This window comes from Staurois parvus, unplaced genomic scaffold (assembly GCF_062004578.1).
Source record: "Staurois parvus isolate SC_StPar_1 unplaced genomic scaffold, SC_StPar_1.0 ptg000287l, whole genome shotgun sequence".
Classification (NCBI taxonomy): domain Eukaryota; kingdom Metazoa; phylum Chordata; class Amphibia; order Anura; family Ranidae; genus Staurois; species Staurois parvus.
Genome location: NW_028318083.1, coordinates 9,662,469 through 9,678,598, shown reverse-complemented (window position 1 = coordinate 9,678,598; position 16,130 = coordinate 9,662,469). Strand labels below are relative to the sequence as shown.

General features: G+C 37.8%; 1 protein-coding gene across 1 annotated transcript in view; it reads left to right on the top strand.

Annotated features, from left to right (window-relative positions):
- Nucleotides 1-1,618: 1,618 nt before the first annotated feature.
- Nucleotides 1,619-16,130, top strand: part of SCGN (secretagogin, EF-hand calcium binding protein) — a 73,762-nt gene continuing 59,250 nt past the window's right edge. The window contains exons 1-2 of the mRNA XM_089682227.1: nucleotides 1,619-1,818; nucleotides 3,276-3,343. Of these exons, the coding sequence (XP_089538353.1) occupies nucleotides 1,749-1,818; nucleotides 3,276-3,343 (138 nt within the window). The 5' untranslated portion in view covers nucleotides 1,619-1,748. The remainder of the gene's footprint in view (nucleotides 1,819-3,275; nucleotides 3,344-16,130) is intronic.

The following is a 16,130-nucleotide window of genomic DNA, read 5'->3' as shown; positions in this document are numbered from 1 at the left end:
TGCAAGTAAATGCTCACCTTATCAACAATTCAACATTGATACCTAGTAACAAATATTTACTGAGGACTGAACAATAGGCACATCTGAAAGTAATATATATGTACATACTCTATCCTGCATCTACTGTATATATTTATATTTAATATAACAGAGCAATTTTCCACCCAGTTCAACCTCACATGCCTAATTTTTTCTTTTAAAATAAGAAGACAAAAATACATGTTACAACATTACTTCAATGTATTGTTTACATCGCTTTTTTTCAAAATATTTTTAAAGTGTTACTAAACCCACAACAGTAAAATCAGTCTGTATATGCAGTAAAACATGCTTGGTATACTTACTGTGGAACCTAATGGGTTAATCCTTTTGCATTGTGTACAAAGTCTGTTTAATCCTGACTTCTCTGCTCTTCTTCTAGTTCAAAGGTCCATGTCTTATCTCCTGATTAGGCAGACTGAACCATAGCCATTCTGCTCAGTTTAGTGTGTATTGCTAGAGAGGTTTTCTTTTCTTTTTCTTGGGAGAGTGTATGTGATCAGCACAGCGCCAATCACCACTGTCCAGACAGAGGTAAGGGGTTTTGTATCCTCCTAGAGCAGAAAGAAAGCTCCTCCTACAAGCGTTAACCAATGCTCAGCTGGGCACTGATAGAAGTCACAAGACTGCTGTAACTGCTGATGAGAAAAGGTATTTACATAGTTACCTAGTTAGTCTGGCTGAAAAAAGACAAAAGTCCATCCAGTTCAACCATTAAAAAAAAGTTATAATCCTATACCCACACAAAAGAACCCAGCAAAGCATGATCCAATTAGCTCCTGCAGGGGAAAAAAATTCCTTCCTTTAGCAATTTATATTTACTAAAATAATTGCACTTCCATGTTCTGTGCACTGTGGGAGACCAGATATAGCGAATGCAGGGTCCTGGGTTTAGTAACACTTTAATATACAGTATTTAAAATGGAATCAACTTTGAAATCAGATTACCTTAAACCAGATACATTGATACTTACCTTTGCTTCAACAGTCCAGCTCCCGCATGGCCTGGCACCTTCTCCCCATCTTCTTCTGGGTGTTGGTATTTGGCCATCTTGATTGGCCAGCTTGGGATGACATCACATCTGCACATATGCAGGAGCGCAGTCACCTTGGCACACAGGCACTGTGCCAGAATGTAAACTGGGCTGCGTATGCACACTGTCTGCGGACAGGCAAGTAGATTTGTTTTGTTTCAGACGAGACATTGCATGTCTCTTCTTCAATGAAGAGCCTGTCTCATCGCAGTTTAACATTGGCATTTAGTTCCATTTTAATTCACTGTATTAATTACACACCGGAAAGCATTTGTATAATGCCTTGATCTAACTGTACATTTCATTACACGCTAAAGGCTATACTTATAATGTATAATGTTAAGTACATGATAGGTCTGTGCCTCTGCCTAGACAATATGTTTCGTGCACATGCCACTGTCACTGTCATGTGAAACATAGCAGTGACGCAAGGCACCTAGCAGAACAATAGAACTTCTGATAAGCCTCATTGGACTTTAACCTTCACTAGAGCATATGTGATACATTATTTCTGCAAATGACCCTGCCTCCTTTTCAGGCAATTCAACAAGTGCTTCATGGGAGGAGATAGCTGCTAACCATAAATAAAGCTGAGAGCTGAATTGGAAGAAAAGGCTCAGCTCTAGTCTGTTCTGCTCTGCTTTCTCCCTTCAGCACTGTTCTAACATTAGCACCATGGACAGCGGTTTTCTCAAGCTGGATGCTGCGGAGTTCTTGGAGATTTGGCAGCGTTTTGACTCTGATGGTAAGCAAGCAGCTCCACATGTGTTTTTATATTTTTTATTAAGTCTCTTTGAACCTTTAGGCTAATTAAACACACAGAGAAAATTTTAAAACTTCATTTCATCTAAGCACATAATAATACCGTGCAGCAGTGTATATAATGTAAAAAATGATGCCTACCCATTTAAAGACTTGTATAAGCTTTGTTTTAAATGTAAACATTTGGAGAATTATACTTGCTTTTGACTGCAACATGCATAGATTTTAATAGACCAAAAAAAGAGTGAAGCTTTAAACAGCCTCAGAATGGTCATCCATATTACAAAAGTAATTTGAAATCTGCAGTCTTTTGATTGAAGCATACATAAAACTCCAGTCAAAAACAAAAAGTCAATTGAATAGTATTGAAAGTATGCAAGTTAGGTATTCTGTAAGCAATACAAACACAATAGAATGACAAAACACATTGCAATGTAAAAACATGCTGGTAGGTTAATTGGCTTTTGACAAATTTGGCTGTGCTATGTGTGTGTATGAATGTGAGATAGGAATATGTGTGTATGTAGGTGGGGTAGGGACCTTAGCTTGTAAACTACTTGAGAGCAGAGGCTGATGTAAATGTACAGTATGTAGAGTACTGCCTAAACTGTTGGCACTACAAAAATAATTGTAAAAAATAAACAAATACAATAAAATGTGCCTTATGGATAGCTTACACAGCTGAACCTGTACTATATAAAGTTGTGCAAGAAATAAAAATAAAAAAAAATAAGGCTCTGTATACATTCACAGTATATAGTATAAATAAACATACAGTATATGTGTGGATAGATAGATAGATAGATAGATAGATAGATAGATAGATAGATATCATACACAACACAGTGGTGTATACTGCAGGTTCTGGACAGGCTTATTAATAATTATAGACATAATTAGTGCAAAATGTTAACAACCTTCAACTCACATTTCATATTCATTTTACAGCTGACAGTATCACTTCACTAAAGAGATTATGAAGGCAAAGTATTTTCCATTTCCGCGGAAATTGGATGTAATTTACTTAGTAAAAGACTTCCAATCCTCGGAAATGTCAACAGTGTAAAATACCTTGTATAACCCATTATTGTTGACCTTGCTTCACCCACCAGATCAGTCTTCTATTATTTTATTTTTTCACATTAAGGATATACAGAGCAGAGCTTATTTAATGAGGCAGTTGAAACAGTGAAGTGGAACTGCGGTAGACCAGAATAGACAAATGTATTTCAACTTTCATTATTTAGAGCAATCAGAGCAACAATAAATGATTGTTGATTGGTTTACATGGCTTACTGCATCTGTCTATTTCTTATTTAAAAAGCCAAATAATTGATTTTATACATAACTGAAATAAATTCTTTGCTTGTAAGTACTAGTTTAAGACATAAATGTAACAGTCATAAATATGGATTTAAAATATATTTTCTATGTATCTAGACAACGGTTACATTGAAGGTAAAGAGCTTGATGATTTCTTTTGTCACCTTCTTAAGAAGCTAGGCACAGTAAGTAACTTCTATCTTCTACTATTATGGTTTATATTTAAGAAATATAAATTTTAATGGTAACTATTAGTTTTATAAATACATTTGTGAATATATATTTGCCCATGCATTTGCAGTCCTTACATAAATAATGTTAACATATATCTGTGCATAAAAGATTATTATATGAGAGGAGCTGCATTCATATGGCTATACATTTAAAAACAGTTACTATATATATGTGGATATTGTGTATATGTATTTCACATGTAGGCTTAATAATACAGAAAGACGTTATTCAGTTTATATCTTTAATGTATCACTTGACAAAGCGGAAGCTCTTACTAGTTACCAATAAGTTGCCTTGGCTAGCAGAATGTCAAGTATGAAGAATGGTGTTTTTGTTGATATTGCTGATTTATATATTAATAAAATGTTGACTTTATAGTCAGAATCTATTTTTAGTTGAATTATTGCTTTGTTGGAATGTGCATTGAAACAAGATGAGATTGCTTGTTAATTATATCAAAGTTACATATTGTATTATCTATTTTTACTATAGTAGAAATAACTCAATAACAGGCATCTCACTTTATAATGCCTACTATGTGCACGTTTGATTTTTCTGTTGGACCTTTACTGTTTTCTGATGGACCATTACCATTCTGAACCCTTTTCCTTAAGCCATGGCCCTCCAAACTATTTATGTGTGTTTTTCTAATGGACACACAATGGTTCACATTATATGTTTGTATTGTAAAACTGAATAAAAAAATGTATTGAACAAGAAATAACTTGATACCTAGAGTCGCTACTTGCTACAGCAGATTATGTGACCACAATTTACCTACAAGGATAGATAGATAAATAGATACATTTATAAAGATAGATAGGAACTGCTACTGATGTTATTGTTTATTTATTACAGGTACTTATATTGCACTGTCAATTTACACAGCGCTTTACATATATACTGTACATTCACATCAGTCCCCAACCCACAAGGGTCAAACAATCTAAGGTCCCTAACTTACATTCATACATACACATACTAGGGCCAATTTAGACAAGAGCCAATCAACCTACTAGGATGTCCTTGGAGTGTGTGAGGAAACCAGAGTACCTTGAGGAAACCCATGCAGGCACAGGGAGAACATGCAAAAACCAGGCATGTGGTGCTGTAGTTGGGATTCAAACCAACAGCCCTAGTACTGCCAGGCAGAAGTGTTATCCATTTAGCCACTGTGCTGCCCATTGTTTATTGCTATATAAGTACCTGTAATAAATAAATAATAAAAATAATAAAATCAGTAGCAGTTCCTATCTATCTTTATAAATGTATCTATTTACCTTGTTTATGATGGTGCAGTATACAAAGGCTGTTGTCTTTATTCTTTTTCTACCAGGTGAGTCACTAACCCTCAATAAGAACATGCATATCAGATGTCATACACCTGCCATGCATATGCTTATGCTTAATGACTGATTCAACATGTATTGATGTAAAGATAAGAAAGACACTCACCTTCATAAACAAGTCAGTGATTGCTGCTCTCATATTTCTATCCTGAACTTACGGAACAAGCTATATTATACTTGTAAATGGTGACAATTAAAATGGACCTTTCAGTAAGTCTGTACAAATAAATTCCTGGCGTGTCACAATATACAGCATCTTTATTATTATTTGTTTTTTTTTTTTAAGTTGCACCTTTTAGCATTAAAAATCAATTCTCTCAGTCCCCTCTACCCCATTGATCAGACTGTAACACTATAACTTTGCAGCAAGTCACAAGGTAAGCATCTACAGCAAGGGCTGTTCTGTGGCAGTCAGCTTCCTACTGTCTCTCACTTACAGAAAGCTTGATATACCAAAAGGTCCTCATAACATTCAAACAAATTCAAGCCTACCTTGGAATTTTAAAACTGATTATTCATACATTATTAGAAAAACTGGAAATAGCGTAGACCAGACATCAGAAAACAGCCCCCCCACCCTACATGTGTTGGGCATTCTATTTCTTAGATAGCACTAGTAGAAAACTGATAGATTTCACCTGTCATTTGAAACCGCTTGTTAAGGCAACACCTGTTATTTATTTATTTCAGGTACTTATATAGCAATTTACGCAGCACTTTATATTGTACATTCACATCAGTCCCTAACCCTCAAGGGGCGTACAATCTAAGGTGTTTGTTGATTTAGGTTTAGGTTTTCGCTTTGTTGGTTTATTCCTTATATACTTTCATATTGTACAGATGTTAAAAGGACAAACAATCATGAATGAGAATCATTCCATAAAAGTCTCAAACTCAGAGACATTAATAGAGAGAACCATTTATTAATGCTAATTACTTAATTAAGTTAATAGCTCTCAAGCACTATAACATCAGAGGACAAATAAAAATCAAGTCAGATTTCCCTAAGTACGGTAGGTATTCAGGCACTAGCATAGCTTTTACCAACTTCCCCAAGATGAAGCACAATGTTGTCGATGTAAGTACATTGCAAAGCCTTGCCACACCCTATTGCCATTATGAGCAATAGCCCAAGCTGGCTGAAGCTACAGCCTGGCCATGAGTTGGTCCAGCTTTACTAGCACTTTGCTACTTTTGGTGCATGTATGAATGTACACTGCAGTACATTATGATGTAATTGAATATGGTACCCATTACAATGTATTTTCATTGTGTATATATTTTGATTTATTCCAGTTTATTTGAATTATACTTAATGCTGTGTGGCATTATTTGCACAATTGCACTGCCTGGATGTACTCTCCTTTCTTATAGATATTGTCAGTTCCTCATCGCGTTGCTATTTGAATGACAGTGTATATGCCATCCTTGCTAAATGGCTACTGAGATAAAGTTAGTTTCAAGATAAGTTCCCTAGACACTGCCTTGTGTCCGGTGAATCTTTATGGGTAGGAGCTCATGCACTGAATTGGAGGTATCAGAAATGGTAAAACACTATCACTTTGAAGCCCTACTAATATTTGGTGTGTATTTTGGATAGCTTGGTTACATTAAGGTTACTCTCCACAAATAAAAATTAAACATTGATTTTCATACAGAGAGAACTTCCTGCCTGCTTACTTAGTACCTCAGCTGTTCATCCAGACATATATTTACTACACCAGTCTACTCTAGTCCCTTTGCTATTAAAGTGGTCACTCTGGATCCTCCTTGGCTGAGAAGCTAAAACACTCACTGAAGGCTACTTCATGCCTCTCAAACACTGGAAGCAAAAACGTGCCAGTGCTAAGAATATTCTCTCGCCCACAAATCAGATTCCAACCTGCTTTGGAAGTTTAAATATGATGTGGTATCAGGGGCGGACTGACAACTCATGGGGCCCCCAGGCAATAGGGGATCATGGGGCCCCTGTGTCCTTGCCAAACTCAAAAAAGCCTATGAAAAAGGTACCAGGGGCATCTCATGGGGCCCTCTACTGACCCCCAGCCCTCGGGCAGTGCCCGACTTTCCAAACGGTCAGTCCGCCCCTGTGTGGTATGCAAATAAAGTGGACGCAAGCACAGGTTCTACCAAGCAAACTGTTCCTGTCCCACTGACCCTGTGAGCTGCTTTATAGAATCTTGATTTAAGAGATTACTGGCAACTTGAATAAAGAACAGTGAACTTTCTGGCATTGACAGCTTTGGTTAGCTAGTTATTAGTAGCTCACACTTTCTTTGAATCGCTTTTGTAGTACCAGTCTTTTTATGATATGGAACATACAGGTTGGATAGAAAATACCATCATGAATGACATTATCAGTTAATGAACATAAACGCTAGCTACACTCCTTTAGTTTTATACAGTGAACAGCTTGCTGTATTCATGGAAAGAAAACAGGTCCATGAATGGGAACTGGGATTCTACAAAAAGTATTAAATAAACATGAAGAGAGATGCTTCAAACAATGCAGAGACTAAACGCCATTTTAATGCTACACAAAAATCGACAACAAGTATAACATAATAGATTTAAGGAAGATGGTCATGAATTTAAAGTAGTATTAGACCCCAAAACAAAATATTATTACATTTCAACGTACCAATTCTTAAATGTAGTGGCTACATTCATTTTATTTGTAAGCCTTTTTTTATTTATTTTTACCTTGTGATTCGGCCAGTAAATCTATAATTTTTTTCAGCTTAGTTTAACAGACCAGGCTGTCCATAACAAATGGCAGTTAGAGTGTTCAGCAGCCCATTTTATTTTCTAGCAGCAGAGACAATGGTCAGCTTTTATTTGTTTAGTTAAAAACGTTTATGACAACAGAAAATAAAAATTGTTGCTGCAACAGCTTAAAAATGTTTAGCCTGGCTTTAACCACTCACCCTCCTGAAGATTTACCCCCCTTCCTGACCAGGCCATTTGTTGCGTTACGGCACTGTGTTAATTTAACTGATGATTGCACGGTCATACAACGCTGCACCCAAATGAAATGTACATCCTTTTTTTTACGAATTGAGCTTTCTTTCGGTGGTATTTGATTGCCTGTGTGTTTTTTATTTTTTGCGCTATAAAAAAAAAGACTGACTATTTTGAGAAAAAAAACAATATTTTTGACTTTTTTCCATTAAACATGTCCATTAAAAAAAATTTAAAAATCAAATTTCATCATAAATGTAGGCCAAAATGTATTCTGCTACATGTCTTAGCTAATAAAAATCCCAAAAATTAATTGGTTTACGTGAAAGTTATACAGTTATTTACAAATGGCGATAAATATATACTGGGATTTGTTTTTCACTAGTAATGGCAGTGATCAGTGACTTATAGTGGGACTGCAGGACTACTGCGGACATTCTGACACTGGAGGGGAACTGACTTGGTGTCACTGACATCCCCAGTGACACCAATACAGTGATCAGTGATAAAAAAAAGCACTGACACTGTACTAATGACACTGGGCAGAAAGGGGTTAACATGAGGGCTGTTCAAAGTGTTAACTCTGTGCAGGGAGTGTTTTACTAGGAGGCCGTGTCAGTGTGCTTCACTGTAAGCACACTACTTTGGATGGCTGTGCTGTGCACAGCCATCCAAAGCAGTGTGCTTGAGATGACAGGGAGGAGGACTGTTAGTACATAAAACAGTCCTCCTCCCCGCCAGAGATGCTCGGTAATCACCGGGCGCCGCCGGGTAATCATCATGGTGATTGACAGCCGTAAAATGCAAAATCACTTATATATACGTGATTTTGTGCACTCCTGCTGCCCTGTAGCAGTATATCTGCTATAGGGCGGCGGGAAAGCGGTTAATTTCCATCTAAATCTGCTAGTCTAACAATACCCTCTCCCCAGACTAACAATGCTGCTGTCCAAAAGTGTCTCTGTTGCTCCAGTGAAGTGGAGACACCCTAAGATAGGAAGTGTGTTACTGACCAGATCACCAGGTGAAAATAAAAGAACCCCCTCCATAAAAAAAAAATGAAATCACAGTTAAGGACTGGTAAGCTGCTATATATATATATATATATATATATTAATTCCAGACATGACTGCTTCGGAAAAAGCTGGCTGCTGCAGGGATGTTCCCTTGCTCTCTGCACCCGTAAGTATGTTCCCTGTAAGCGAGAGCACTCTGTTTGGCTCATAGTGGTGACTCACCCTCTTAATGATAGAGATTTAAAAGACTAAACTATTGATTATAAGAAAAGTTATGAACAGACACGTGTCTGTAACATATACATTGAGGTTTCTATCATGATTCATTTGACCTGCTAATATATTATTGTGTGATAAAAACGGTTTACACACACATTGAAATTAAATAATGAACTACTTTGCCTGTTAATATAAATTGTTTATACAGTACAGGCCTTCCGTATCATTGAAGAAGCTGATTGAGGCTAATAGCTATTAATCAAGTACACTTAACACAGAGGGTGCTAACACATCTTTAGAAGATCAGTGGTGAATGTATAATTCATATTTGTGCAGGGGAGTATACTGTATGTCTTGGAAAAACAGCTGCTGCTCCTTGTTGGTTTCCGTAGAATTATGAGGCAGAATCCAAACAATCTGAAGTCCTTGTTTCTTCAGTAATAAAGAATATTTGCAAAAGGTGCTCATTCAAGACACTTATTAATATTTTCGGGTCGTAGTTATTAAATTGATCAGATCCAATGGATCTTAAAGTGTATATGTAGCAGAGTGCCCAATTACTTACCATGCTGAGATGCAGACAGAGACTATTTTACCTCCATTTTTCACAACTCCCGAGGATCCTGGACATGCCCAGGGAAGATACGTTTCTCTGCCTCCCACCCATAGTTGCTCAAATAGGCAGATGTGATCAGGTAAAGGTAGCTAGGCAAGTGATCTGCAACCAGCTGGGAGGTCCTCCACTGTCAGAATAAGCATGTGTGCAGGTGGCAGGAGCCTAATAGAATGCAGCTTAACAAAAAGGCCCAATTTATCATAATACTGAGTACTAGCTTAGAAATATATATTCAGTAAAAAGATACAGAACATAGCTGCCTGTGATAATTATCATAAACAATGTCCCTCCTAGTAACGTTCATGGTACCTCTGGTATCACAGATTATAACCAAGCAGGAACCAAGGCCTGAGGACAATGTGCCATCCTACTGGAGTAGGATGGCATGTTGTCCTCAGGTCTTGGATCCTTCTAGGTTTTCATCTGTGTTATCAGAGGTACCATGAACGTTACTAGGAGGGACATTGTTTATGATAATTATCACAGGTAGCTATGTTCTGTATTGTTTTACTGAAATATATTTCTAAGCTAGACATGTTACCTTGATTTAGCCACAGAGAGATTGCTGTGAAGAGACCATCTTTGTGCAGCTTTTTAATATTCTGCAGTGCTTTTATGTTTTTCTGCCATCCTGAACCTGTGTTTTCATTTTTGATTCTAAGTTCATAGTTGCCAACATTTCAAGTTTTTAGGGACACTTGTTTTCTGTTTGTCCAGAAATCTGCATGTACTTTAATTAGTGGTGGAGCATCCATTTAATATGGGTGTGATTCTACAAGAAGGTTAATCATGTGCTTCCATCAGGGATATGACAACAATGAAATAGTTAATTATGTCCAGCCATTTGCTGTCAATGAAAGGGTTAATTATGTACAGCCAGCAAGGATCTGCTAGCGATAAAAGGGTTCATAATGTCTCTAGCCACAAGGGATCTTAGGCTAGTAAGATTCCTGGTGGCTAGAGACATGATTAACCTATTTATTGATAGCAGATCCTTGCTGGTTGCTGTACATTCTTGGCAACTATGCAATAGGCTAGTAAAAGCCCTGTGGTGACTAAAGACAAGATTATTAATCATTTCTCTAGCCACCACAGGGATCTTACTAGCCCATTGCATAATTACCAAGAATGTACAGCCAGCAAGATTCTTGCTGACTGTACATTCTTGGCAACTATGCAGGCTAGTAAGATCCCTGTGGCTAGAGATATGTTTACTAGCAGAGATTATCATAGCTGTCCACACGGACCTTCCCATTCCGCTCTCTCCGCAGCTTCACAGAGCCATGTGAGTCCCCACCACCTGAGTGATCACTGCTGGGGGGAAGGAGGTAAGGGGAGGGATCTGTGCTTGCCAGCATGGTCCTATTGAAAGTGATGACCCCGCCCAGCAGCAGCACTGAGCATCTTTGCATGTCATGCCATTGACTGGACGTGAACAATAAGGGGAAATCTTCTAATGGGGAGAATTGCTCAAAGGGACATAGATTTCCTCTAACTTCCTGTTAAATCTCTGGGAAAGGAAGTTACATTTATTGTTTAAAGTTTATCAATTGTCTGATACACAGACAAAAAAAAAAGGCTGGAGTTTTAACTATCCCCTACTCTATCCAAAACTAATAAAAAACATTTGGGTTATACATATACCACAACGTATCTCGCTGCCAGAACAAAGACTTTGCAAAATTTGGATGTCTTCAGAACAAAAAATGAAAGTAGATTTGCTCAAATTTATTACCAGCACCATGTATGCTTGAAGTAATATTAAAGGCTTATGTTTGTGTATTAAAATAACAAACATGTTATACTTACCTGCTCTGTGTAATGGATTTGCAAAGAGCAGCTCTGACCCTCCTCTCCTCTGTTCCCCCACCTGCACTCCTGGCACAACCCCCCTGTCGAGTGGATCTGTAGCAAGCTGCTTGCTCTGGAGGCAGCATGCTCGCTCCCGTGCCCTGCTCTGTTTGTCCATAAAACACACAGAGTGGGGCTCGGCCCCTCTCTCAGCTCCCTCATTACTGGTTGACAGCAGTGGGAGCCAATGGGGAGGCTCCCAGCACACATGTCCGGTACTTACGGAAAGGTCCCGATCGCCTCTTTCGATCAGGACCTTTCCCAATCATGTGACCGTCGTGACAGCGAATCACGGTGGTCACATGACCTTAAAACCCCGCCCCACCTCCCGGCTTCTGAAACCCTTAAAGGGCTGGGAGGCGCCGGCGCCAAGGGGTTAATATATAACACAAATTATCATCACTAAGAACTTTATATATAACATTATGAATTGTGGTGTTAAATCCACCACAAGCTCTCCTTTAATCTAAATTACTCCAATATAAAATATGTTTCATCTAAAGCTTGGTTAAAACAAAATTATGAGACAAGACCAGTTCAACAAAACCTACACTATATTGCCAAAAGTATTGGGATGCCTGCCTTTACACGCACATGAACTTTAATGGCATCCCAGTCTTAGTCCTCAGGGTTCAATATTGAGTTGGCCCACCCTTTGCAGCTATAACAGCTTCAACTCTTCTGGGAAGGCTGTCCACAAGGTTTAGGAGTGTGTTTATGGGAATGTTTGACCATTCTTCAAGAAGCGCATTGGTGAGATCAGGCACTGATGCTGGACAAGAATGTCTGGCTTGCAGTCTCCGCTCGAATTCATCTCAAGGTCTTCTATCAGGTTGAGGTCATGGCTCTGTGCAGGCCAGTCAAGTTCCTCCACCCCAGACTCGTTCATATATGTCTTTATGAACCTTGCTTTGTGCACTGGTGCGCAGTCATGTTGGAACAGGAAGGGGCCATCCCCAAACTGTTACCACAAAGTTGGGAGCATGAAATTATCCAAAATGTCTTAGAATGTTGATGCCTTAAGAGCTCCCTTCACTGGAATTAGGGGGCCAAACCCAACCCCTGAAAAACAACCCCACATCATAACCCCCCCTCCACCAAACTGTACACTTCGCATAATGCAGTCAGGCAAGTACCATTCTCCTGGCAACTACCAAACCCAGACACATCCATCAGATTACCAGACAGAGAAGTGTAATTTGTTACTCCAGAGAACACGTCTCCACTGCTCTAGAGTCCAGTGGCGGTGTGCTTTACACCACTGCATCCAACGCTTTGCATTGCACTTGTTGATATAAGGCTTGGATGCAGCTGCTTGGTCATGGAAACCCATTCCAAGAGGTTCTCTACACACTGCTGTGCTAATCTGAAGGCCACACAAAGTTTGGAGGTCTTTAACGCATTTCAAAACGCATTTCAACATGCAGTATATATATAAATATTTATTGAAATATATTTTGAAATATATTGAATATGCCCAAAATTATAGTATTTCAAATATATGGCAATATATTTGGGAAGAATATTTTTAAAATATATTTCAAATATATGGGTATATTTGGGGTGCAGTTAACAATGTATTAAAACACACTACAATGCATGTTGCCATGTATTTTATGGTGTGAATGAACATAAAGATCTTCATCAATATTTGCACATTGAAAGTGATGGTGACGAATTAACACAATACAAATTCTTATTATAAGAGTGAGACTGATGGTGTGATAATTTATATAGGTTTACCCTCCCACTTAGCACATTCCACTAGCACACTGGCATGACTTATTTGAATATCTGCAGAACATAACTGCAGAACAAAAGGCACATAAGGATCTACAACAAAAGATTGTTGAATTCATTGCAATTGTTATACCCGATGTTGAGAGATCTGTTTTTTCTTTTCAAAGCTATGAGATTTGAACACATAGCAATGCATTCAAATATTACCTGAATCTGTATCATAAAAAGAGGTTGGGAAAAATTGCTTAAATAATATGTGGAAAGCTGGCAAATTCAAAAAGCAAATAATTACTTTAAGCAAAACTATTTAAAGGTGGTTCTTTGTAAGGAAGCATAATTTGATGTACTTATTCACATGTAAATATTTGCAGTGGCTTATTTATTGTTGAAAATGCATTGATAAAATATGGCAGGCCTAATTTTTAAACAGTCAATGGTATTAAACTAGTGTTGGGCCTATATACAGTACATTCATATTCTGTGAGAAATGGTTTAGGACAAGTTGTCCCATCTTAAAGTGGAACAACACTGCATCTAAAAGCCATAAACCCAAAACCCTCTGTAATTCATGTTTAATATTCAAAGCAAACTCACCCATCCATCCATGTCTCCATGCTTTATTTTGCTGAGAAAATTACTAAAAACACCTTCTGTAGCATATCTGGCAGTGGCCATATTGAATAAGGGCAGATGATTCATGAAGCATTTACTTACTAGAATCTATCCACCCTTAGCTCAGGAATGCAGGCAGGAGGGTGTGTTTAGCTGAGAAATCCCATCTTCCTCTCCAGAAGACTCATGGAATGTATGACATCATTTGCCTAGGCCTGGAAATTAGTAAGTAACTGAAGAAATTAAAAAAAAGTTTAAAATAAGTAACTATGATATACCTTCCTATGTATTTACTAATGCTAGCAGCATTAGGATTAAAAATAGTCAATGTTGATTGGGAGAGTGAAGTTCCAATTTAAGTCTAAAACAAAGATATAAAGTTATAAAGTGGCTATTCCAACTCTTTGAAAAAGATTTCATTACCTATTGACTTATCTACTTATCTTGGACTGATATGGACATGTACATACACATACTATACACGTGCTGGTTTACATGGTGCATGTTACAATGCACACCAATGCACCTGCATCATATGAACAGGACACAAAGAGAGCACTTGTTCTTTGTGTTCAGCCTATGTTGATCTAGTTGAATGCACTTGGCGTGAGTGATCTCTAAATTTCTTTTTAAACTGGAAGTGAACTCAAAAGCATAAGCGTGCACACAGGGTGTGCCAGCTGTGCCTGGGCACACCCTAATCCCCTGTGTGCATTACTATTATTGCTGTGTGTGCCATTGAAGAGATGGGAAAGATCTCACACTGATCGGCTCTGCCTATAAGAGAAGTGTGGAAGCACTTCTCTTTCACTCTGAATTTGCAGGCAGGGAGATAATGTGCCCACAGGGAGATCAGAAAAGACGCATGTGTATTTGAGCTTTGGGGTGCACACCCTAATGCAATAAGCTGCGCAAACTTATACTCAAAAGTGAGGACTTGCTATGCTATAGGGAAAATGTAGAAATGTAAATTGTACCTAAGCAGTACCCTGATAAATGTACCTTTTATGTTGAATTCTCCAGAAAAATAGCAGTACACTTCTTGGTATGTGAGGGTGCCTAGGAACTCCTTTGCCTACAGCCCTACTGCTGTATATCTGCAGTGTGAGATCAAGGGCACTGATGCCTTTGGCTGCTTGGAGTAAATGTCACCAGAGTTTTGCTGACTGTTCTCCTTGCTGGAAGCTTTGATGCTGAAGAAGCAAGTAGCCTCTTCCAAAGATACAGTGCAGAAAAAGGCAACACATCTATAATGGTGGAAAGATCAACTGTAGGTAGACCAAAGGCAATACTGGTGACTAGTCCTTGGCCTTCTGCCTGTTTTTCTTGAGCACAGCTTCCAGAGTTTATTTCCTCTTTATAGAAAAACGTGCTCAGTTTCACTTAAACATTACATAATATATAAAAACAATTATGCAAGACATTTTCTAATTTAACATTAATGTATTTTATTCCTTTTAATAATGTCTGAAACTGCTACAATTTTCTTCAAACTGCCTAAAAATGTCAATATCCCTTCCCTGTAAATATGGCAGCTGGGTCATTCTATAAACTATTTCTAATTTTATTGAGGCTTGATTGGCTACTGCAGAAGTCTGCACTGAGCCTGAAGGTGAGTTACAGTCATCCCCTATAAGAAAAGTTTCATTTTTGGTGGGATTCTTTTTAAGGCCCTTGCAATGCAAATGGCCAGGTCTACCCTTTTTTATTGCAACACTTATGTTGTTCAGATAATGGTAATGAAGGCAGACTCTGCCAATTAGACACTGGACATGGCTAGACTTATGATATTTTCTTCAGAACCAGAGCTAGTAAATATTTGCAATATATGTTGGATAAACATATTGCACTATATATAATTCAGTCAGAGGAGATATTGTTTTCCAATAAAGTAACACTTGGAAGAAGATCAACACTGAAATGTTAACCTGAAATCTTAACACCTTACATTAGATTTGTTGGGGTAGATAAAGAAAGAGTAAGATATCAGTGTAAAACCTGCTTTTCCTTATGAGCTTAAAGCAATATTTCAGCAAAACTTTTTATAATAGGTTAACATTAGTATATGTCTGTTTCAATACATGTAATGTATACAAATCAGTATTACTATGTGAAGTTTCAGTATACAGTGCTAGTAGGACGAATGTGAAGTATATAGAATCACATAACATTAAAGACGTGTACTAGTCTGTGGATGTGGTATAGGAAACAGACGAATGTGAAGTACATAGAATATGTTATATACACTCCACATGCCTTGTTATTTTAAGAGATTGTCATTATATCAAATCTATGGTACCCTCTCATTAGGAGATGACAATAGCAGTCCCTGTCTTGAATCTGGGTAAGCTTTTTTCCTGGATGGATAGCAATA